Source organism: Salvelinus fontinalis, chromosome 25 (genome assembly GCF_029448725.1).
Source record: "Salvelinus fontinalis isolate EN_2023a chromosome 25, ASM2944872v1, whole genome shotgun sequence".
NCBI classification, from domain to species: domain Eukaryota; kingdom Metazoa; phylum Chordata; class Actinopteri; order Salmoniformes; family Salmonidae; genus Salvelinus; species Salvelinus fontinalis.
Window position 1 is genome coordinate 10,797,957 of NC_074689.1, and position 26,665 is coordinate 10,824,621.

At 41.2% G+C, this 26,665-nt stretch overlaps 1 protein-coding gene across 3 annotated transcripts in view; it reads left to right on the forward strand.

Moving 5' to 3' along the window:
- The window catches only part of LOC129822826 (enhancer of polycomb homolog 1-like), a 59,208-nt gene extending 38,157 nt beyond the window's left edge, over positions 1-21,051 (forward strand). For all 3 annotated transcript variants that reach the window (XM_055881262.1, XM_055881260.1, XM_055881261.1), the window contains 5 exons: positions 1,720-2,144; positions 17,009-17,181; positions 18,288-18,429; positions 18,686-19,097; positions 19,380-21,051. In XM_055881262.1, coding sequence (XP_055737237.1) covers positions 1,720-2,144; positions 17,009-17,181; positions 18,288-18,429; positions 18,686-19,097; positions 19,380-19,452 — 1,225 coding nt within the window. In that variant the 3' untranslated portion in view covers positions 19,453-21,051. The remainder of the gene's footprint in view (positions 1-1,719; positions 2,145-17,008; positions 17,182-18,287; positions 18,430-18,685; positions 19,098-19,379) is intronic.
- The last annotated feature ends 5,614 nt before the right edge of the window (positions 21,052-26,665 follow it).

Here is a 26,665-nt window from a genome sequence, read left to right on the forward strand (position 1 = left end):
ATAGCACATAGCAGCCCAGCATTGATTCTAGCCAAAGTGAGCGATAACGTCAACATCGCCAAAAATATATTAATTTTTTCACTAACCTTCTCAGAATTCTTCAGATGACACTCCTGTAACATCATATTACACAATCCATATAGAGTTTGATCGAAAACGTTTATATTTAGCCACCAAAATCATGGTTAGACAATGTGAAATGTAGCTCAGCTGGTCAGAAAATGTCCTTGCGCCACTTAGACAGTGATCTACTCTTATACATAAATACTCATAAACGTGACTAAAAAATATAGGGTGGACAGGGATTGATAGACAATTTAATTCTTAATACAATTGCGGAATTACATTTTTTAATTTATCCTTACTTTTCAATACAGTTTGCGCCAAGCGAAGCTACGTCAAAAAACATGGCGTCCTAAGCCACTAAAATGTTTCGACAAACACGATTTATCATAATAAAAATGTCCTACTTTGAGCTGTTCTTCCATCAGTATCTTGGGCAAAGGATCCTTTCTTGGGAGTAATCGTCTTTTGGTGGAAAGCTGTCCTCTTGCCATGTGGAAATGCCAACTGCGTTCGGGATGAACTGAAAAGCGTGCCCGGCTATTCACATCGTTTCAAAAATAAATGTCCCAAAATCGCACTAAACGGATATAAATTGCTATAAAACGCTTTAAATTAACTACCTTATGATGTTTTTAACTCCTATAACGAGTGAAAAGATGACCGGAGAAATATAACAGGCTAAACTAACGCTTGGAACAGGAGCGGCTCGGTGTCCTCCACGGGCGTTACGCACCAAGAAAAGACTTGCTAGCTACAGGGTTTTTTCATTTGTAGTGCCTGTGAACGCGCAATCGACCCCATTGGAATCGTCATCACGTAAAGGCATCCAGGGGAAGACGTAAGAAGTGTCCGTATAGTCATAGCAATAACAGTGCCCTTTTAACTGACTTCAGAACAGTGGCCAACATTTCTGAAATCTGACTCCATGTCAGGGAAATTGCTGTAGAATGGGCTCTGTTCCACTTAGAGACAAAATTTCAACTCCTATAGAAACTATAGACTGTTTTCTATCCAATAATAATAATAATATGCATATTGTACGATCAAGGATTTTGTGGGAAGCCGTTTCAAAAAATACCCAATTAGCATAAATAGTCTCAACAGCGCCCCCATCCTCAACAGGTTTAAGGACTGAAATAATTTTCTTCAAATCATGCTTCTTTAGACCCGTCTAAAATAAATAATGGATTAATTGTGAAGGTGTAGGCTGTATTTATTATACTTTTTTTTAAATGTAGAGGTTCTAACAGACTTCCAACCACTGATGCAGACAATGTGTGGAAACCAAGAGATGCTAAATGTGTTTGTGTTAATTACTGGTCTATTACCGTGGGACCGACAGTTATTTGCTTGACAAATCACCATCTGACTAAATTTCATGACCGACACAGCCCTACCTGTGACATCATTTAGAATTTTTGGTCCCGTCTCGGGTAAAGGTCTGTGAATCCACGACTTCATGTTGTGTAAACAGGAGTCTGTGGATGCGTCCCAAATGGAACCTGTGTTCCCTATATAATGCTCTACTTTTGACCAGAGCCTTATGGGCCCTGGTCAAAAGCAGTGCACTATATAGTGAATAGGGTGCCATATGGGACTCAGTCTGGGTGTTATCGTTGCTGTGATTGTAACGAGTCTCTGGTTCTGTTTCAGAGTTTTGCTGGACAGAGCGCACACAGATCTGGACAATGTTTTCCACAGCCTGGACTCGGACCCCGAGACCGAACCACTTCAAGCCTCATCTCCTCCCACAAGCTCTCCTCTCCGCAGCGCAGCGCCTGCCAGTACCTCAGACACCAATACCTCGGACCGAACCAATGCTCCCAACAACCACCACCCCTCTTCTTCCTCTTCGTCATCTGTGGACCTCAGTGAGATTCTGTTGAACATTAAGTCAGGCCGCTGGAGGCACTTTAGGCCGCGGACGCTATCCCATCACCCCCTGGGTGGAGGTGACATCTCACGCTACAGAGGATTTAGAGGATTTACCCGGAGTACGTCCTTGGGACAGAGCAGGCTCTTGGGGAGTGGAGCTAACGCCCTACCCCGCACTGGCCCAGGAGCTACACCCGTCACCGGTGAGTTGTGCTCCTCCTGCTTTGTGGTTTACGCTAGAATTCAGGTATTGTGGGTAACCTGCCAAGTCCCGCTTGAGAGTACTGAAGGGTGTTTGTTTGTCACTTACCACTTTGCTTTACGGGCAATATACAATGCAGATATAGGCATAGTATGTGCTGTTTCTGAGTACTGGTTTGTTAAGAGTTTGCTGTGCCTCAGAGTCCTGAATGTAATGTACCCCAGCCCAGTGGCGGAGGAATGTCTGCTCTTCTGTGTTCCACATAGCACCTTATTCCCTATATAATGCATTACTTAAGTTTTGACCTGGCCCGTATTCACAAAGAATCTACGAGTAGGAGTGCTGTCCCTGGGATAAGTTTTGACATTTAAATGATAGTTAAAAGGGGGGACCTGATCCTAGATCAGCACTCCTACTCTGAGATGCTTTGTGGATATGGACCCATGGGCCATAGGGCTCTGGTAAAAAAAAAAGAAAAAAAAGTAATGCACTATAAAGGGAATAGGGTGTCATTTGGGATGTAGTATTCCACCCCCTTGCTTTAGGGCACTATGTTGACGCTCTTGAGGACAGGTATTCTCTTTAGAAATCGGATAAATAGATAAGTGTTTGGCAGGGAGAAGAGAGGAGACGTTTGTTTTGACCTAGTCACAGGAGCATTATTTCTTGAAAAGACAGTTTTTCTGTTCTGGCAGAGCTATAAAGGTTTAGTGTGAATCAGAATGAGAGAATGGAGCAGGCTTTGAGTGAGTGTGTGTGTGGTATGTGGGGAGGGGTGTAATTGGAAAATGTCTCCATGCATGAAATTGTGAGCTACCATTGTTTAGTGTATGTGCCTGCGTGTGCCTGCAAGGGGGAGGGTGCGAAGGAGAGATAAATGTGCATTTTTAAAGGCTCACTGTTTAGCTATTCTGTATCTGATCCTGATTAGGTATTTAATGGTTTATTCTTCTCCTTCAGGAAGCGACGCCTTTTCTGGCTGTAAACCAAATTAACATCCTGCATTCATACGCTGCTTCCTTATAAGAGTACATTAATTCCTGTTCTCCCGGCTCGGGGAGTCAATTAGAATTGGTGTCGTATAATTAGATTCAGAAGAGGGCCAATGGCCGTAGAGATGAGTCTGCTGCATGCTAAACACTGTCAGGCTTACCTATATGACGAGCAGTATCTCAAGCTAGAGTCTTGGCTTGTTTGAGTTTAGCCTTGATAGTCCTATCCTTCATGCTATGGTGTCTGAAGACTGGAATATGGAGAGCAATAGTAATGGTGTCTTTTTGTAGGCAATAGTGGAGGCTAACTCCGCCATGGCATCGTTGGCCAAAGCTTATGGGGAAAGTACTGTGGTTTTTGGATAAATGCTGAAAATAAGGTCTGTGTTAAACACAGGCTTAGGAGATCTTACATGCTGACTACACCGGCTCATGTTGATTTTGTCTATCCCTCCAGACGCGATCATGACACACAGGTTAAAATACCAAACTCAACTGTGAATCAATGATATAGATTTTGTGGCAGGTCAAAACACAGGACACATTCATGGACATTTAGCTAGCTAGCTGTTGCTGTTGTCCTGGGAGATGAACATTGGGGTTGTTATTTTACATGACATGCATATTGTCATTTTAGATTGATCTTTGTAGAATTTTGACCCAGAGTCATACAAAATCGTGTGTTTTTCTTCTCTGATAATTAATCCACAGATAAATGTAAACCTAGTTTGTTTTTAGTTATCTTTTATTATTCTCTCGTTTTTCTTTCAAGCATCCTGATATCCAATAAGGAAGGTACTTGTGGAGCGTTTCAAATACATCAGTTCTATTTTCGTGCTTGCGGTGTGGGTGAGATGATTGAATAACATGTATGTGTAAATCTATTTTGCACCGCTCGCGCACATCACATCCGATGACGTTTGCATGTTATACGTTTTGTTCTATGAAATCATCAACAGATAACATCACTTTGTGCTTTTTTTAGCATTTATTTATTCAGAACAATCATTTAAAGGCTTCATAATTCACAACGGTCTTGTTAACTTAATGATATTAGCAACTACACTGATCAAAATATAAACCCAACATGTAAAATGTTAGTACCATGTTTCATGAGCTGAAATAAAATAATCCATCCACCTGAGGTGTGGCATATCAAGAAGCTGATTAAACAGCATCATAATTTTACAGGTTCACTTTGTGCTGTTGACAGTATAAGGCCACTCTATAATGTGCAGTTTTGTGATGCAACACAATGCCACAGATGTCAACGGTTTTGAGGAAGTGTGCAATTGGCATGCAAGAATGTCCACCAGACCGGTTGCCAGAAAATGTCATGTTCGTTTCTCTTCCATGTGCGGCTTCCAACATCGTTTTAGATAATTTGGCATTAGGTCACAACAGCAGACCATGTGTAACGTGGACCTTTACATCCGGCTTTTTCACCTGCGGGATTGTCTGAGACCAGCCAACCGGACAGCTGATGAAACGGGGGTTGCACATCCAAAGAATTTCTGCACACTGTCAGAAACCGTCTCAGGGAAGCTCATCTGCGTGCTCGTTGTCCTCACCAGGGTCTTGACCTGACTGCAGTTTGGCGTCATAACTGACTTCAGTGGGCAAATGCTCATCTTCGATGGCCACTGATACGCTGGAGAAGTGTGCTCTTCATGGATGAATCCCGGTTTCAACTGTACCTGGCAGTGTGTATGGCTTTGTGTTGGCAAGCGATTTGCTGATGTCAAGGTTGTGAACAGAGTAGAGGTCGACCGATTATGATTTTTCAACGCCGATACCGATTAATCGGACCATTTTTATAAATGTATTTGTAATAATGACAATTACAACAATACTGAATGAACACTTATTTTAACTTAATATCACTTAACATCAATACAATCAATTTAGCCTCAAATAAATAATGAAACATGTTCAATTTGGTTTAAATAATGCAAAAACAAAGTGTTGGAGAAGAAAGTAAAAGTGCAATATGCGCCATGTAAGAAAGCTAACGTTTAAGTTCCTTTCTCAGAACATGAGAACATATGAAAGCTGGTGGTTCCTTTTAACATGAGTCTTCAATATTCCCAGGTAAGAAGTTTTAGGTTGTAGTTATTATAGGAATTATAGGACTATTTCTCTCTCTACCATTTGTATTTCATATACCTTTGACTATTGGATGTTCTTATAGGCACTTTAGTATTGCCAGTGTAACAGTATAGCTTCCATCCCTCTCCTCACCGCTACCTGGGATCGAACCAGGAACACATCGACAACAGCTACCCTCGAAGCAGCGTCACCCATGCAGAGCAAGGGGAACAACTACTTCAAGTCTCAGAGCGAGTGACGTTTGAAACGCTATTAGTGTGCACCCTGCTAACTAGCTAGCCATTTCACATCGGTTACACCAGCCTAATCTCGGGAGTTGATAGGCTTGAAGTCAAAAACAGCACAATGCTTGAAGCATTGCGAAGAGCTGCTGGCAAAACGCACAAAACTGCTGTTTGAATGAGTTCTTACGAGCCTGCTGGTGCCTACCATCGCCCAGACTGCTCTATCAAATCATAGACTTAAATATAACATAACACACAGAAATACGAGCCTTAGGTCATTAATATGGTCGAATCCGGAAACTAAACGTTTATTCTTTCAGTGAAATACGGAACTGTTCCATATTTTATCTAATGCGTGGCATCCATAAGTCTAAATATTCCTGTTACATTGCACAACCTTCAATGTTATGTCATAATTACGTAAAATTCTGGCAAATTAGTTCGCAATGAGCCAGGCGGGCCAAACTGTTGCATATACCCTGACTCTGCGTGCAATGAACGCAAGAGAAATGTCACAATTTCACCTGGTTAATATTGCCTGCTAACCTAGATTTCTTTTAGCTAAATATGCAGGTTTAATAAATATATTCTTCTGTGTATTGATTTTAAGAAAGGCATTGATGTTTATGGTTAGGTACACGTTGGAGCAACAACAATCCTTTTTCGCGAATGCGCACTGCATCGATTATATGCAACGCAGGACACGCTAGATAAACTAGTAATATCATCAACCATGTGTAGTTATAACTAGTGATTATGATTGATTGATTGTTTTTTATAAGATCAGTTTAATGCTAGCTAGCAACGTACCTTGGCTTCTTACTGCATTCGCTTAACAGGCGGGCTCCTCGTGAGGCAGGTGTTTAGAGCGTTGGACTAGTTAACGGTAAGGTTGCAAGATTGAATCCCTGAGCTGTCTAGGTAAAAATCTGTCTTTCTGCCCCTGAACAAGGCAGTTAACCCACCGTTCCAAGGCAGTCATTGAAAATAATAATGTGTTCTTAACTAACTTGCCTAGTTAAATAAAGGTGTAAAAAAAAGAAGGGGAAAAAAACGGCTAAATTGGCGTCCAAAATTACCAATTTCCGATTGTTATGAAAACTTGCAATCGGCCCTAATTAATCGGCCATTCCGATTAATCGGTCGACCTCTAGAACAGAGTGCCCCTTGGTGATTGTGGGAATATGCTCCGGCATAAACTATGGACAACGAGCACAATTGCATTTTATCGATGGCAATTTGAATGCACAGAGAGAACATGACAAGGTCCTGGGGCCCATTGTCGTGCCATTCATCCGCCGCCATCACCTCATGTTTCAGCATGATAATGCACGGCCCCTTGTGTTAAGGATCTGTACACAATTCCTGTAAACTGAAAATGGCCCAGATCTTCCATGGCCTGCATACTCACCAGACAGATCACATATTAAGCATGTTTGGGATGCTCTGGATTGACGTGTACGACAGCATGTTCCAGCCAGTGGGACAACATTCCACAGGGCACAACTAACAGCCGGATCAACTCAATACAAAGGAGATATGTCGTGCTGCATGAGGCAAATGGTGGTCACACCTTATACTGACTGGTTTTCTGATCCAAGCCCCTACCTTTTTTTTAAGGTATCTGTGACCAACAGATGCATATCTCTATTCCCAGTCATGTGAAGTCCATAGATTAGGGCCTAATTTATTTAAATTTACTGATTTTCCTTACACGTGACGATTTTTGATGGAGCAGATAATTATAATAATTTGTAGACTGCAAATTTACCACAACTAAGCCCAAAAAATAGATTTTATTTGAAAATAATAATAATTTCATACATTGACAGGATCACGTCTTTTTTTGTGTGGGAAAGAACAGATTTCCTAAATTATTTGCAGCGTTGATCCCAAAACCCCCATACATTTTTCGCATAGCAAACAAACCAGAAGTAGAAAATGCTAACTCATTTACGATTTTAGGACTACAAGCTGGTGAGCTCTATACTTTATAGGAATTTTTACGTTTTAGAATTATGTTTGATGTCAGAAAGCTAACCTTGGTGTGTAGGGCTGACCCCGTTTAGTCGACTGGTAAATTGTTTGGTTGTTGGTCAACTGAGATTTTTTATTGTCGAATAATTACAAATATATTTTTTTAAATGCATGACACACATGACCTGTTTCAGTGGACTAACCCATTGCGGAGGCCGCGGGGATGGCACACCCGTATCACCAGTAGTACATTTACCATTAATTACCATCATTTCTGTTAATGCATTCAATTTATTATTATTATTATTATTATTGCAGGCTTACTGTTGTCATTGTTGGAGTGGACACATTGTTTGCAGAGCACACAACCTAGGCTACACTTGTGAAAGTTTTGGTTTATTTCATTCGATTTACAAGTTGTCAATTTATTAATTCATTTGTTTGGAGCGCTCCTTTCAATCTGGAGTAAGGACACTCACCTGATTACACATAGAAATAGGCCTAGGCTACCTGGCCTCATATAAATGAGCCCATTTGGGAATCTGATACTATTGCTGATTGTCTTAACTCACCACCACTGTGGAGCTTCTCAAATAATTTTTTTCTTTGCCTCAAACAGCAAGTAAACAAAGTCTGTTTTTAAAATCCATTGAGAATGACATTAGTTCCTCAACGTAGCCTATTGACTTTGCTATATTGATCTCTGCCCCCCTCTTAAGTCACTTGTCATTTTTAATTGAATTGCTTAGTGCATCAGGCAAGCTCAGTAGCCTACAAATAGTTTATTTTATTCAAGCATCTGTATATGGGAAAATACATGTTTAAAACATGTTGACCAGTTTAGATGACTCTTGGTCGACCAAATTTTTTTTTTTTTTTGTCGGGGACAGCCATATCGGTGTGTTTTCCTTTCATACCCCCTTGCGGTTTGCTAGGCCACACGTTGAACTGCATTACCATTTTGGGGAGGCATATTTTGCCGTGCACGTGCTTCTGTGGGCACTGGTGTGTATGTTTATGTTCACTTAGTCAACTTTTGATGTCGCTAAGTGTATATTGTGAACGAGTAGCCTACGTTCTGGCTGTCACACCTGTTTTGTTTAGATGGTTATCAAAAGGATAACCATAGGAGCTAGTTCATAGCTCAGCCCAGTTCGTCTCCTGATAAGTTATCTTTCTGAAGGAGGTATTTTTATAGGCTCGGTCAAAGATTTGACCCAGTGTAGAGAGTGGCCCGATAAGAGGTTACTTGATTCTCAGACCACACCTGGAATCTGAAAAGATGTGTTGACCCAAACCACAGCGGCTGGCTAAGTGTAGGATGTGGATTGATAATTTCTTGACTTGGGCTTTGAGGTAAACCTCTTGTCTGTGAGCTCAAACTTGGGCCTTTACAGGGGTTCAGCACAGCCTTGTGCATCACCGTAACCTTAGGTTTATGGCAATTTTAGTGTTATGGATATGACATTTGCACACACAATGAGAAACAGAATGTCTCTCAGAATTTCCTTATCAAGCATAAATAAAAATGTTAATGTTTTTATATTTGTAGAACCCTAAAGGGGAAGTGTAGACACAATTCTAAATAATACCACAGTAATGCAACAACAAAACTTTCGTTATGGATATGACGGAAATGGACAGGCATTTTAGGGACAATGGACACATCAGCAAAAGTCAGAATCTCAGTCTTAGGGTAAAATATTAATAGCCACTTTGAAAGTAAGGATTGACTACACAGAAACCAATGATGAAAATATAAAAATTGTTACATACATACACACACTTCAGAGAGGAAAATTGACCGTTATGGATGTGACGCTGTGGATAATAAGTGTTTATATATGAAAGATTTCTTTACCAAACTTCATCATACTTTTGTTGTCATCTGAAAATGCAGTGTACCTCAAATAACCAAGAAATCACCAGTATCTTGAATAATTATTGCATAGGCTCTCAAAGTGCACTTGTGGGTCCCATCTTAACCAACCATAAATGCGTTTACATTTCTTTATTTGAAAAACTCAGTTCTCATTCCGAATTAGAGTGCTAGATACCTCAACAATTCATAATAACTCTAGAGGTAAATGTTGTTATGGATGTGACATTCTGCATTATGGATGTGACTGGGTCCCAAAAGACAGACCGCAAATGACACTGCACTCCATTTCAAATGTACAATGTTTCAGTCATTTCATTTTAGATCGTTAATGACTGTTTTACTTAAAATATTAATGTTTATTATCAATCACCTAAACATACAAAAACTCAATAAAAAAAAAATGACCTCATACTTTATTAATCTCACATCCTTTAATCTGCCAGCACATCAGGCTCTAAATCAGGCTTTATGAAATGTTACGTCCTCCCCCCTGTTGTTCACAAAATGACAGGGACTGGACAACTTGACCTGCAGCCACCCAAGCCTTGTCCTCCTTGGCTTGCAAGATGTACACACATCCTGTGTGGTAATTTCTCTTAAACAGCATCTGAGTCAGTCTTTATCTGTTACCAGTCCCACAAACTGCAGACTATTGCAGAGTATTGCCCCCCCCCCCCCCCCCCCTATATGGACTCTACAAGGTGTCAAAAGCGTTCCCCAGGAATACTGGCCCATATTGACTCCAATGCTTCAGTTGTCAAGTTGGCTGGATGTCCTTTGGGTGGTGGATCATTCATGATACACAGGGGAAACTGTTGGGCGTGAAACCCAGCAGCGTTGCAGTTCTTGACACAAACCGGTGTGTCTGGCGCCTACTACCATGCCCCATTCAAAGGCACTTGTATTTTTTGAATGGCACACAATCCACGTCAATTGTCTCAGGGCTTAAAAATCGTTCTTTAACCGGTCTCCTTACCTTCATCTACACTGATTTGAAGTGGATTTAGCAAGTGACATCAATAAGGAATCATGGCTTTCACCTGGTCAGTGCATGTCATGGAAAGAGAATGTTTTGTAGACTCAGTGTATATGTCTAACCCTAGACTCAGGGATTGATACACTCATTTCATTATCTTGTTCATTTGAGATAGCTGTGCTCATTCCTCACTCATCTCTTATCATCTCTACTATATCTTGACATATGCCGTTATGTTTGATGTCTTTCCTGTGAACTTCATTTTTGTTATGTGAAATGGTAAAACAAATATGTTTAATTGAATTATAATCTACCAGTGGCACAGGGTTTGTACTTTCACAGACATTTCTTGTCAGGTTGTAAATCACCTGAGACTTGATAGCTGTAGACTACACAGATACAGACAAATATTGTCACTGGGGGTACCCGTAGTTACTCAAGGATGTAAACAAACTCAGCATGACCAGTGAAAGTTTCTTATGGATTTTTAAGACTAATTATGTTTATGAATTTAAGACCTTTATTATGCCATGTGATTTAAGGCAATGGTCCAGTTAGCAGAACGCATGATTGCAGTTCATATGAGAACGGGAGTACACCCGAAATAGATCACACACACACACAGATTGCCCGCTAGCTTGTTTACGAACATACACACACTTCTGAAGCTGTAGGAAGGGCATGAACATTCTATTATGATCGCGTTATGCAGTGCTGCTGACTAGTGAGTCATTGATCATGTTATGCGTCCGTAACGGTCACATCCGTTACGCTTAGAACGAGTACTGACAGAAAGGAAACCCATTATACATCACCTAAGCCCTTGATGAAAGTTAGCTTTGCACAGAAAGTTTGCATACAATCATACTTCAAACGCATCCACAATAACAACCTTTCCTCAAAAACATTACGGATGTGACACTCCCTGTCCAAATCCGCTTTCTAGCTTGAATTTTATACTAGCACTCACTGGACAAACATTTGTTTGATATTGTATCATTAACCTTACGATTTGGTTAAAAACACAGGGGGACAGATTTGACTACTAAAACAAGTTCTGTGAGCCATTGCTGAAAGTTATCGAATCTGGTTGACAAATGCTTATTTTGAGACTTTGTATTCTACTTTGTAGTAACAATAGCATTCAATTTGGCAAACATATAGGCCAAATGTAGTCTTTACTTCAAAAGGCACACATTCAAGGCAAATATGAAAGTACACTGCTCAAAAAAATAAAGGGAACACTTAAACAACACAATGTAACTCCAAGTCAATCACACTTCTGTGAAATCAAACTGTCCACTTAGGAAGCAACACTGATTGACAATAAATTTCACATGCTGTTGTGCAAATGGAATAGACAAAAGGTGGAAATTATAGGCAATTAGCAAGACACCCCCAATAAAGGAGTGGTTCTGCAGGTGGTGACCACAGACCACTTCTCAGTTCCTATGCTTCCTGGCTGATGTTTTGGTCACTTCTGAATGCTGGCGGTGCTTTCACTCTACTGGTAGCATGAGACGGAGTCTACAACCCACACAAGTGGCTCAGGTAGTGCAGCTCATCCAGGATGGCACATCAATGCGAGCTGTGGCAAGAAGGTTTGCTGTGTCTGTCAGCGTAGTGTCCAGAGCATGGAGGCGCTACCAGGAGACAGGCCAGTACATCAGGAGACGTGGAGGAGGCCGTAGGAGGGCAACAACCCAGCAGCAGGACCGCGACCTCCGCCTTTGTGCAAGGAGGAGCAGGTGGAGCACTGCCAGAGCCCTGCAAAATGACCTCCAGCAGGCCACAAATGTGCATGTGTCTGCTCAAATGGTCAGAAACAGACTCCATGAGGGTGGTATGAGGGCCCAACGTCCACAGGTGGGGGTTGTGCTTACAGCCCAACCCCGTGCAGGACGTTGGGCATTTGCCAGAGAACACCAAGATTGGCAAATTCGCCACTGGCGCCCTGTGCTCTTCACAGATGAAAGCAGGTTCACACTGAGCACATGAGCACGTGTAACAGACGTGACAGAGTCTGGAGACGCCGTGGAGAACGTTCTGCTGCCTGCAACATCCTCCAGCATGACCGGTTTGGCGATGGGTCAGTCATGGTGTGGGGTGGCATATCTTTGTGGGGCCGCACAGCCCTCCATGTGCTCGCCAGAGGTAGCCTGACTGCCATTAGGTACCGAGATGAGATCCTCAGACCCCTTGTGAGACCATATGCTGACACATGCACATTTGTGGCCTGCTGGAAGTCATTTTGCAGGGCTCTGGCAGTGCACCTCCTTGCACTAAGGCGGAGGTACCGGTCCTGCTGCTGGGTTGTTGCCCTCCTACGGCCTCCTCCACGTCTCCTGATGTACTGGCCTGTCTCCTGGTAGCGCCTGCATGCTCTGGACACTACGCTGAAAGACACAGCAAACCTTTTTGCCACAGTTCGCATTGATGTGCCATCCTGGATGAACTGCACTACCTGAGCCACATGTGTGGGTTGTAGACTCCGTCTCATGCTACCACTAGAGTGAGAGCACCGCCAGCATTCAAAAGTGACCAAAACATCAGCCAGGAAGCATAGGAACTGAGAAGTGGTCTGTGGTCACCACCTGCAGAATCACTCCTGTTTTGGGGGGTGTCTTGCTAATTGCCTATAATTTCCACCTTTTGTCTATTCCATTTGCACAACAGCATTTGAAATTTATTGTCAATCAGTGTTGCTTCCTAAGTGGACAGTTTGATTTCACAGAAGTGTGATTGACTTGGAGTTACATTGTGTTGTTTAAGTGTTCCCTTTATTTTTTTGAGCAGTGTAGTTTAATTAGGAAATAAGCCATTTTGTTTTCTCATACTCCGGTTGACCTTACTATGAAATACCTCTTTAGCACAGATTTGTCATTGCTTTGTCAACTTGCTTTAACCATGTCTCTGGTGCGAGACACTGCCAGTCTTCGATTTAGGGAAATGTGCACTTTATAGTGAACAGAGCGCCATTTGGGATGCGGTCTTGGCGTGCGAAGTGAAATGAATGAGTTAGTTTGAGACAGACTAGCAGCTGCGTATCCTGTTAGACCAGTCACACAAGGCACTAATGATCTGATCTACTGAGTTAACTGGAAAAAACATGAGCACAGGAGTGAGTCTGACAAGTTTATATTCCTGGCTATTGTCATAGAGGGCTTGGAATTGTGATGCATTTTTTCAGCCATGCTAAGGGTCAAATGAGGATATTTAGGACTTAGATCGAGGGTTATACTGGGTCTGATTATTTGATTACAACGGTAGGCCTATCACTGAACAAAATTGACGTCGTAGAAAGCTAGCTATTTTTATGTCTTCTATCAAACATGCTATTGACTCAAATAGAATCACCAGCTTCGTGAAGATATTGAATGTTCTATCTAGAAGACAAGCTACAGGTGTACAAAGTCAGCCTTGGAGCCAATTACAGTTGTGTATATGCAGGAAATGAAAGAATATGGCATGGGAGTGGCAAATTGCTTAGTGTGTGCACTGTGCAGGCTTTTCTTTGCTTTATTATGACTGGTGGCAAAATATAGGATCTGCATATCACCTAAACTCTCAGGTATCTTTCTATCATGAAAATGCTGGAAATCCTGGAATTTTTAAATGGTGTTTTCCAGGCCTGGAAAAGTTTTAGACGATCAAATCTGAAAAGTTATGGAAATTAATTTAATAATTTCTGTTAATGTAATTTATTTAGGCACAGTTTAAAAAAAATCTTTTATCAAATAAAAAATCGACCTGTCAGCTAGGATAAGAATGACACTTTAGCCCTTGAGTTATTGCGCGCACCTCACCTGCATCTGCGCGAGACGAATAGGCCGTTGCTCATAGAGAGAGTGGGAGCCAGTCGGACATTGCATCAGCAGGTAGGCCTAGACTTTAAAATATGATAGAAAACAGACTAATAAGTAGGTAGCCTATTCAAAACATACAGTATCTTGTACGCTCTAGTTAACTTTTTTAACTATTAGCGTGTATTAATGTTTTCGTCATGTCCCAGAAAAATGTACTCCGACACTCACGAATAAGGACAAATGAAGTTGATTTACTTTTTTAAACATCTACAGGATGTGTTCCCCCGCGGGACGGTTGAGCTAACATAAGCTAATGTGATTAGCATGAGGTTGTAAGTAACAAGAAAATTTCCCGCGGCATAGACATATCTGATATGGGCAGAAAGCTTAAATTCTTGTTAATCTAACTGCACTGTCCAATTTACATTAGCTATTACAGTGAAATAATATCATGCTATTGTTTGAGTGAGTACACAGTTGTGAACTTGAACATCTATTAATAAACCAATTAGGCACATTTGGGCAGTCTTGATACAACATTTTGAACAGAAATGCAATGGTTCATTAAATCAGTCTAAAACTTTGCACATACACTGCTGCCGTCTAGTGGCCAAAATCTAAATTGTGTCTAGATTCCTTAGTCATATATAGGCCTTTCTCTTGCAGTTCAAAGATGTTGGAACAAAACGACAACAACAACAAAAAAAACTTTTTTCTTGAAAGCTTGTTTTGTAGATGCTTTCAGTTGATTTGGCCATCCAATGTAGGGGACATTGCAACTCAATAGATGCTAGTCAGCCTGCAAAGTAAACACTTCTAATGTAGCGAAGATAAATATGACAACTAGAAAAGGGGAATTTCCTGAATAAAATTTGTGGGCTTGCTTTAGCTGATTTAAAAATACTGAGTCTACCATTACGCTTGGTCTGTATACCAGGGTATTTGGAAATCGCCACGGGATGGTTTTTCAATACCGTTAATACCATTGAAACTTTTTTTTAAGTTCTTCTGTACATTTTCATATTTGTAGCTACCTAAGTAAATACCTGCAGTCAACTTGTGCAATATGTAAGAAGATGAAGCAGTTTGCGTTCTTCGTTTCACCTGTCACATTATTTTAACATTATGAAGCTTACCGTAGTTTCCCAGCAGGAGCAGGTGACTCCAGCTGTGTATTGACAGGGCTGTGTTTTATATTGAAAGTTAACTTTTATTTATTTATTTAAATTTTGGCTTCAATAGCGTGATCAGGGACATTCAACTATAGTTTTCCTTACCAGAAAAGACATTAGTGAAACATCTTTGTCAGAAAATAGCTTCATTTTCATCAGATGACAACAGAAGTAAATGAGCTTACAATTAAAAACCAAGGTATTTTGGGGAACAACTATGCATGGCTATAATCTTTCTGTTTATCATAGAAAGAATGTAGCCAGCTACATTTCCTAATGTTTTTCTTGCATTCTACCCGGAGAAAAGTAGGCTGGCTACACCAATAAAAGTACCAGAGAAAAGTAGTTGCATATCAGTCAGAGCACTGTGCTGATAGAATGGCAGTTAGTGAATTGTATTCTCATCTGAGTGGAGAAATGCAACTGAAGCACAAACAAAAGTACATTAAGAAGCATTTTATATCTGCATTTACAAAACGCAGCAAGATGTTTCTTATGCGTAATCATTTTTTTCTAAGAATTCTGCGTAAACGCGACACCTAAGTTTAACTTGCTAGTTATCAAGGTGACTGGACATCATATTGTTGGCTTTCTGCCATGGTGAAGTCAAAGCCCTTTGTTTGAGTTCTGTACAGCTGCCACTTATCTTTTGATTTCCTTGTTTTTTCTCCCCTCAGTTCTCAGCCTGTCTGCTGCTCCTCCATCTTCTCAGAGTAGTCAGGCCTGTTGCCCTAGCAACTCCAGTGGACATATGCTGCTCCAGAGCTAGTACTGTTAATTTGCATGATGTCTACCATTCGCTTGCAAATGTCCAAACTCACCAAAAATGACATTCGGTAGCACCTACCAATATACACTTAACAAAATGTGAAGTCTTGGTCCTATGTTTCGTGAGCTGATAAAAAGATACTAGAAATTTTCCATACGCACAAAAAGCTTCTCAAATGTTGTGCAAAAATGTGTTTCCCTCCCTGTTAGTGAGAATTTCTTCTTTGCCAAGATGATCCATCCACCTGACAGCTGTGGCATATCAAGAAGCTGATTAAACAGCATGATCATTACACAGGTGCACCTTGTACTGAGGACAAAAGGCCACTAAAATGTGCAGTTTTGTCACACAGCACAATGCTACAGATGTCTCAAGTTTTGAGGGAGCGTGCAATTGGCATGCTGACTGCAGGAATGACCACAAGAGCTGTTGCCAGAGAATTTAATGTTAATTTCTCTAGCGTAAGTCGCCTCCAACATCATTTGAGAGAATTTGGTAATGCGTCCAACCGGCCTCACAACCGCAGACCACGTGTATGGCGTCGTGTGAGCGAGTGGTTTGCTGATGTCAACATTGTGAACAGAGTGCCCTATGGTGGCGGTGGGGTTATGGTATGGGCAGGCATAAGCTACGGACAACAAATGCAATTGCATTAAATACAGTTACCTAACCCGTATTCTACTTTGATGTATTCTACTTTGTGGGGGGGGGGGGGGTTAATGACAGGAGGTGGTATATGTGATCTGAGAGCTCCCAGTGTCAATACCACATGGTGCTTGTTTTTTTATATGTACATAGACACCGCCAATTGTTGGTCATCGAAATTTGCTTAAGTCATGGAAAAGGAATTTCATGACATCAGTCAGTGTGTATGAACCCTGACTCTTCATTCATTCTCCTGTGACCAGTTGGTGTATAACCCATGTGTGTGTATAACATTGTTATCCTGTCTCTGTAGCATTCACAGCAGAGCAGTACCATCAGCACCAGGAGCAGCTGGCCCTGATGCAGAAACAGCAGCTTGAGCAGATCCAACAGCAGCAACAGGCACAGCAGCAACAGGCACAGCAGCAGGCAAACACAGACCCATCCTCTACTACTACATCCACAGCACCCCTACCTAACACACAGGTCAGTAGCACTCCTCTGCTATACACAAACCAGCCACCCACCTACTATACCCAAGTCATCTTTTCCAAAACAGTTTTGTGTAGGTTTGTTTGTTTCGTTACGTTTCTTAGTCAAGCAGTCGCAAGTACAGTACCAGTCAAAATTTTGGACACACCTACTCATTCCAGGGTTTTTCTTTATTTTTACTATTTTCTACATTGTATACTCAACAAATAAAAGGTATTTGGTACCTTGGGTCGGGTGTTAGCACCAACTCACGAAACTCCGGTTTCTCTACCTTGTAAATTGGGGCCATGTCTTTCGGACCAGACACAGTTGATAGTTGATACGATGTTTCAAGTTTTTTGCAGACAGGCCATGCGTAGCCAATATGATTTATAGGATGCTTTATTATTATCTGTATATTTTCTACCTGCAGGCTGCAATGTTTTTATCTGTTGGCTTTGTGTGCTATTTTTACATCGTTGGCAATAGATGTTACTTTTAGATTTGTATCATTTTCTTTTAGATATAATTGTTATTAACCACATGACAATGAAACTGTTCTATGGAAATGTGCATATGAAAATCAGAACTGGCACGCCGAGTCGGTAGAAATTGTAAGAGAAGTTGGACCTCCCAAATGGAAAAGGTTGCCGACCCCTGGTTTAGCCTGTTTCTGGCAACTTCAGGAGCGTAACAGCAGAGTTGGAGCAGGGTCAAGAACAGGTTTTTTCCCTTCTGGTTAGACCATCTTGATCTCTGGCTCTCTTGAATAATTTGTCTGAATTATTTAATCAAACAGTGTTCTTAAAGCATAAGACAAGCTAGATACATGTAGTTGATTTTATTAGAACACATAGGGTGTCGTTATATATAAAAGTTTCTCAAATTCAGACCAAACGATTGGTCGAAAGAAAAGACTACTATCGATCGACCAAGATTTGTTTTTAGTCGGGGAAAGCCCTCGAAGCCAGAAAGCCTTTGTGTTGCTTTGAGGGAGCTTTGCATCCTGCCTGAAAAAATAACCAGGGGAATGACTGGTTTCACTGACTCTTCCATGTTTAATATGCTCAGTGGTTGTACAATCCCATCACTCGGTCTGTCTCCATCTGTCCTTCCTCCAGTGTATAATATCTAAGACGTTAGACTCGGCCAGCGCCCAGTTTGCTGCCTCTGCCCTGGTGACCACGGACCAGCTGATGGCCTTCAAGGGCAAGGAGGAGGGGGTTCTGGGAAGTGGCGTCAACGGGGTCTTTCCAGGCTCAGGTGAGCAGCAGCGCCAATGGGATCTGAGCTCTATTGGCCCTGGTTAAAAGTAGTGCACTATATATGGATAGAGTACCATTGTAGGACGCAGACCAGATTTGCAAATAAATACAATTGAATAGAGAGACCGGACTGTGGAGTTGAGGAAGTTCTCTAGTCTTATCAAAGTATTTTCTTTACCCATCTCCTCAATGGGATTTTACTGATAAATGACATGTATGGTATAGTCTAATGTATTAATGTCTCCCTCCCTCAGGAGTGTACAAGGGCTTACACCTCGCCAGCACCACCCACACCCACCACCCCAACACCAACCAGACTCCCACTCCTCCTCCATCAGCCCCCACTTTCCTCAAGCCCTCCTCCACCACTACGTCCCCTGTCACCGCCTCCTCCCTCAGCTCCCCAGCTAACGCACACGGGAATCCCCTCCACCTGGGTAGCAACGCTGCCAACTCCACCCCCACCACCACTCAGGTCCTGATAGGGAACAACGTCCGTATGAGCGTACCCTCCTCCCCTGTCCTCCCCAGTCTGGGCGGCACCACCACGCGCCACATACCCAGGGCTCTGGGAGCCTTGCCCTCTGCCTTAAAGATGGCTGCCAACACCAACTGTCAGATGCCCAACAAGGTCACCGGGGCTTCTACCATGGACATAGGATCCAGGTGAGTTGATTTAACATATTCTAACAAATTAACTTTGAATAACATATAGTTTAAGGCATGCCCTGACTTTAACTGAAGGCTATTATAAAAACATACTCTGACACAGACCTAGGCTATTCACAAATGATACGGTTATGGGTTGTGATGAATCTGTTATTTGTTTTAATTCATTGGTTAAGCCATGCCTTGACTTAAACAAATGTTATCAACATACAGAGTTAAAGTTAATAGGGGTCTAATGGAAGCAGTTTTTGAAATGGTGTTTGTCTTGTATTCTTCCAGGGATAATCACGATCAAGACAAGCCAGCTCTGAACAGTATAGCGGACAATACAATGGCCATGGAGGTGACGTAGCAGAGTGGTGGTGGTGCTGCTAGCTACCGTGACAGACCAGCCAGGCCCAGCGCTACCCAACCCTCTGCTGGCCAACCAGTCCTCTGCTGAGAGTCTGCTGCTACTCTCTGAATCCACTCTTTAGGTGCTGTGCATCGTAGCATCGGGAATGCAAAAGGGACGGCAGGCGGGTGGTCGGCGGGACTCCACATACGGACTACATACGGAGTACGGACATACGCGTTTCCACGGCAACTGTGGGGATTACATGGGTTGCAATTGTCATCTCTCATGCTTTTTAAATGTTTTTGTTTTTGTATTCGTTACTGTTAATAAGAGTAAAAATTGACATTGTGTAAATTATGAATATGGCAAATTAGTATCTGTACAGTAACTAAATATTTGTAATACCCCCTTGTATATATGTTACTTGAATACAGAAACTTGTTTATTTGTGATGTTTTGCACTTGGGAATAAAAAGAAAAAAAGCGATAAACTTGTGAGTGTGAGATGTGAGAGTTGTATTAACGAAAAGAGACATTTCAGAAGACGTTTCATCACATGCATGGTGCAGAGCCTGCTGTTTTATCTATTTATTGTGCTGTGTTTACAGTTTCCTTATTTTATTTCTGCACTGTACCTTAATTGGTTCCTGTGCTGTAGTAAATGTTAGGTAGCTACGGACTCCTGGGTATTTTGTATATTGTAAACACAATGCAGGTTTTCCCCCCTTTGGGTCCCTGCGCTTTTCTTTGGATCATGTGGAATTCAATGGTGATTTACAGATAGACTCTTTGGGGAGGGGAGCCAGAGGTGGAGGACATGGTCAGCTTTGGTTCACTTCACTTAGCGGGGTTAAAGCTCTTCCTGGGATCTTCCATTTACATTATCCCGATACAAGTAACAAACTAGGGATGAAGTCTCTTCCTAGAAGCATCTATCTCATGTTTCTGATTCAAAGCACTATCGATTTTGTTTAGTTTTCTGTTTTTTTAATCAATATTAATGCTGCTTTTGTATAATTTTGGTCCCTTGTTTTCATGCAATGTCCCCTCTTTAATTATTTTAACCCCACACACATTTTTGTAAAACAGAATTTAGTTATTTTTGTATTTTTCTCCTGTTCTTGTGGTAAAAAAAAATATGATTGTAAGCTTCTTCGTATTGAAAGACTTCATTATTTTGTTACTTGTTTATGCATAGGTGATAAGGGAGGTGAATGGCAGTTACAATTGCTGTATGTATCATCATTCCAATTTCTGACAAGAAAAAAAAAATGCTAATGGGGGGTAGCTATGGAGAAAGGCTTCTTTTTCTCCTCTTATCTCACCGTTTCAAACTCCAGACGGCTGCAAGGCCAAAAACCACAAGTGTCGGGTGCCTTCCCTTGGGGGGGAAAAACGTGCTCTCTTCTGTGAAGAGTAAGGCACAAAGACAGTGCTACTCCTAGTAGTACTTTTTGTCTATGTCGTCAGAATCTGAATGCCCAGTCCAATGGCAGGATTTATCCTTGAGGTTTTCTTGTCCCACCTGGAGGCTGAAAAGAATAATGAAAATTAAAAAAGTGACAGAACTCTACGATAATATAAGACAATAAAGACCAGGTCATTATATGTGGATTATGTGACTCTTTGTGTTCTGTTGGGTGAATGTTATGGTTGTGTGTGTGTAAGCAAAAAGTGTCATATTTTAAGAACGAGACATTTTGAATAATGTGTGTAGGCCTATGGATGTTTCAACTGGCTGGCTGTGTGTGTAAGAGTGGAGAGCGCAATGTTTGGGGGAGTTTAAGACGGTTTATACTGCATTATTGCATCATGTTTACATTATCACATTTTGATGCTGTTATTAAAGCACCAGTACCACCGAGCTGAAAGCCATCCGGTTTCTCATTTAAAACGGATTACTCAAAGGGGAATTACATGATAGTGGGATTGTGCGTGTCTGAGTGCATGCCTCGCAGGTTGACATTTACCTAAACTATTAGCACCCTGTTTGAAAGGAACAATGACATACTGAAAGAAAAGACCAAGCATTCTTTGACCAAGTGTAACCTCATTATTTGATTGTTATTGGGAACAAAAATGCCAAGCATTACATGCAAAGGGAATTATCCCCCTTTCTTGCCCAAATGGTATCCTATTCCTGATGTAGTGCACTACTTTGGACAAGGACCTAGTGCTTTATTAAAAATAAATAATGTACTATATAGGGAATAGGGTGCCATTTGGCACTCAGACCATGCAAGCATGTTCATAATTGATTCCACACCAGCGGATCCCAACAGCACAGGCAAGATAATTCAGTCCCTCTGTAACCACCCCTTAGATAAAACAACTAATCAAGTCAGCTTTCTCATTACAACAGTCTTAGTGAGCATCCCAAATGGCACCCTATTCCATACGTAGTGCACTACTTTGGACCAGGCCCTGGTCCAAAGTAGTGCACTTTGTCAGGAATAGGGTGTTGGGCTGCTTCAAGCACTCTGACGTGAGAGAGAAATAAAACTGCACACACACTCCCAACAATACACTCACACTGCTCCCAGGGACAATTCACCATGACAACGCTGTGCTGTCAAGATACAGCTAGGCAGCACATGGAATTACTCTGCTTTCCATTAACCCCTCCAAGCAAACAGCTGAAATATAAAGCTCACTCTCTTTGTCTGTCATTCACTCTCAGATTGCCCTCATTCTGTAAATATGAATTTTTTGGCATGGGTTTAGCTTTCAGAGTATAGAACAAAATGGACAGCGTGACCAAAATAACCCTGGTGGAAAACAAGATGCATCTGTTCACAACTGGATCAGATGTCTTCATCAGGGAGGTGATTGGAAGGGCTGACAGCCAAGCAGGTTTAACCCCTTGCTCGCCACCTCTCTCTATCCCCTCTGTCTCCCTCTCGTCCCTCTCTCTTTCCCCCTCAGTCCCCCATCAACCCTCTCCCTGGCCAACAGGTGCAGTAGTCTGAAAGGGAATGGGGACTTTGTTGATTGATAGCCTGGTACTGTCTATGATATGACTTCTCATAAATATAATTTTACCTCTGGAGAGAGATAGCCTTTCCTGTATAACATGATCACGTTACTCAGGGATGAATTATGCTTTGCTTCTCAGTAGGGTTAGATTAGACTTTTTCGAAAGAGAGATGGAAGAATGAAGAAGTTTCATGACTATGTTACGTCCCAAATAGCACCCTATTCCCTATGGGCCCTTGTCAAAAGTAGTGCACTATGTGGGGAATATGGTGCCATTTGCAGTGGTGGGAAACGTCTCCAATTGTGATGCTTGAGTAAAAGTATAGATACCTTAATAGAAAGTTTCTCAAGTAAAAGTTAAAGTCACCCAGTGAAATACTACTTGAGTAAAAGTCTAAACGTATTTGGTTCTAAATATATTTAAGTATCAAAATCCTTATATATAGCAAAGCAGATGGCACCATTTTCTTGTTTTAAAATTTTATGGATTGCCAGGGGCACACTCCAACACTCAGACATAATTTACAAGTTATGCATTTGTGTTTAGTGAGTCCGCCAGATCAGAGACTGTAGGGATGACCACGTGTTCTCTTGATAAGTACATGAATTGGACCATTTTCCTATCCTGCAAAGCATTTAAAATGTAATGAGTACTTTTGGGTGTCAGGGAAATTGTATGGAGTAAAAAGTACATTATTTTCTTTAGGAATGTAGTGAAGTAAATGTAAAAGTTGTCAAAAAAATAAATAGCAAAGTACAGATACCCAGAAAAACTACTTAAGTAGTACTTTAAAGTATTTTTACTTAAGTACTTTACACCACTGGCTATTTGGGGCACAGCATATTTCATTCAAGTGAGGTGATATAGTCAGACTCAGCTCTGTTTTCAAGCTGGTTGTCTTCACTTTGACATGTGAGCAGAATAAAGTGCATCATGTGAAGCTGTGGTAAACAGAGTGTGTGTCCCAAATGACACCCTATTCCCTTTATAGAGCACTACTTTTGACTAGGGTCCACATTGCTCTGGTCAAAAGTAGTGCACTATATAGGGAAATGGGTGCCATTTGTGATGTAGCCACAGAACCATTCAGGGCCAAAACTACTCTCCCCTGCTGTCACTGTGGACACAGTTGTGGTGTGAGATCAATCTGTACTGAACGTTTCTATTTCACCGGGTGTCTACTCTTCAATGGACACACATACACACATTGCAACACTCAGTCACCTATGCTGGACTGAAACAAACTCAAGCTGAGGAGCGTCAAGCCAGGTTAGATGTTGCAGCCAGCCGGTGCTGTTGGACTTGTTGTGCTTGCGCAGTCCTTGAGGGAAAATTGCACTCAATAGAGAGTGGCAATTTTCCTTAGATGGCCATTCTCTTTAGATGGCCATTCTCTTTAGATGGTACTATGAGTGTTCCTCCGTCTGTGCTCAAGTGGAGAAAACACTTCTGAAAACACTCTAGTGTGGCAGCCTTTTACAGAGCTCTCAGTAAGAGTGGGTTTTTTAACAGGAACGTTGGGTTTTTATTGGCTGATCTCAAGAGTGTTGACTGTTTCTGTTCTGGTTCTGTCCGTCTTTCAGCAAGAGAGCTCAACCAGTGATTTATGTGATGTATGTTTCTTCATGTATACTGATTTTTTTTCCCTTCTGATCTAAGTGTGTCTGCATGTTTGGACATTTGTGAGCTTCTGTTGAGTTTTTTCAGTGTCGTGTCAACCTGACGCAGACGGCCTGCAGTGACAGTGTGACACACTAGGGAATAAGGCACTAGTCTGGGCTGAGCTTGGGGACACCAAACAGAGTGGGCACTTACAGAATAACCACATGAATTTCACATTTCCATTTGACAGACACTCTTATCCAGAGCAACTTCCAAGAGCAATTAGGGTTAAGTGCCTTGCTCAAGGGCACATCCACAGATTTTCACCTAGTTGTCTCTGGGATTTGAACCAGCAGCTACCTGCCTAGGGAGATCACGTGATCTTATGTGAAGTTACTGTGATAACGTGACAACATATAAAAGTAACATGTGATAACATAAAACTACACGTGAAAACATGATCTCATGTGAAATAAATGTGAAAACATACGGATGCAAAATTTCAACGTGTTATACCATGAAACTACAAATTTGAGCACGTGAAAACATGAGCTCGTGAAATAAATGTGACAACATGGGGATGCAAAATTTCGACAATGTTTTTCACATGTGAGAAGGCAATTTCACATGAGAGTTAGATTTTCACAGGTGAAAATTCACATGAGGTGAAAATTTTATTCTCCTCAAATGTAAAAAGGTGGTTTTAACATAAGAACTCTAAATATAATACATGTGAACATATGGTTTCCAATGGAGGCTGCTGAGGGGAGGACGGCTCATAATAATGGCTGGAATGGAGTCAAAGATGTGGTTTCCAGGTGATTGATACCACTCCATTGACTCCATTCCAGACATTACCATGAGCCGTCCTCCACTGATGGTTTACATGTGAACAACTGAACATTTCAGCTCAACATGTGAAAACATCTATTTCTCATGTGAAACTCAGTCATTGACAGACATGGTGGCGTGGCAGGAAGATCGGCATGAGGTTGTGAGTTCAAATCCCAGGTGAGGACATGTTTAATTATAATTACTGTATAAATAAATACAGGCATTGTTATCAAGTGTGATAAATCTCTAAATTGTATTCCAAAAACACATGTGAAACATCATGTTAATTATCCTCACATGTCAAGTGTTCCAAAAGCACATGATTTCACAAGCTGGTGTTACATTAGATTGCAAATTGTCATGGTCAAGACATAGATTGTTGTAAAGTTTGGGAGAGGTCTATCTGTGATGAAGAGATGCTCTGCATTTTTAAAACCACATTCACCCCAAAAAGTCCTGCAGGCTCTGGTTTTGGCCCATCTTGACTATTGCTGGTTATATGGTCAGGAGCTGCAAAAAAAGACCTAGGAAAGCTGCAGCTGGCCCAGAACAGAGCAGCATGTCTTGCTCTTCATTGTTAGCAGAGGGATAATATCAACAAGATGCATGCCAGTCTCACTTGGCTTAAAGGAGAAGAAAGATTGATTGCATCACGTCTTGTTTTTACGAGAAATACTAATGTGATGAAAATTCCAAATTGTCGGCATAATCAAATAACATATCATGCTGACAGACATACGTACTCCACCAGGCATGTCACCAGGGGTCTCTTCACAGTCCCCAAGTCCAAAACAAATTTAAGGAAACGCATAGTATTGTATAGAGCCATGGTTGGATGGAAAGGACTTCCATCTAAAATGACCCAAGCAAACAACAAAATTACACATCACAGAACAACGCCTCTCCCTTAGCAAGTAATGTTTTACCAGTCCCACTTTAAACAACATTCAGCTTATAAAGGCTTCATAAATCCTTCATAATGCCTCCATAAGCACTACGTAAATGTGTTACAAAGCATCTATAATTGTATGTCATGCTTTATAAAAGGTTCATAAATGTGGTATAACTGTGTGACATAATCCTCTATGTCGAATATGATATAAACATGTGCTTTATAAAGGGTGACATGTTGTGCTGAAGGATGGCATACGTTCTAAAGTGATGTAATATTAGTCACATTACACCTAATCTCAGACACTTCCGCCCAAATGCGCAGAAGGTCTGGTGGACCAACGCATCAGTTAGGGTTAGGTTTAAAATCACATTTTAAGAAGACAAATTGTGGAAATAGGAAGGTTTAGAAATAATTATGACTTTTTGACTGTATTAAGTAGTGACGATGACAAATACTTTACGCAGTAAGGTCCCTCCTATAGAATTCTATGGACACTCCCACTAAGGCCAAATTTGAATGGTTTGATATCATGACTGACCTTCATGTCTTAAAGTAATGATGAACTGTCATTTCCCTTTGCTTATTTGAGCTGTTCTTGCCATAATATGGACTTGGTCTTTTACCAACTACGGCTATCTTCTGTATACCTACCTTGTTACAACACAACTGATTGGCTCAAAGAAGGAAATAAATTCCACAAATTAACTTTTAACAAGGCACACCTGTTAATTGAAATGCATTCCAGGTGACTACCTCATGAAGCTGGTTGAGAGAATGTCAAGAGTGTGCAAAGCTGTCATCAAGGCAAAGGGTAGCTATTTGAAGAATCTCAAATATAAAATATAATTTGATTTGTTTAACAATTTTTTGCTTACTACATGATTCCATATGTGTTATTTCATAGTTTTGATGTCTTCACT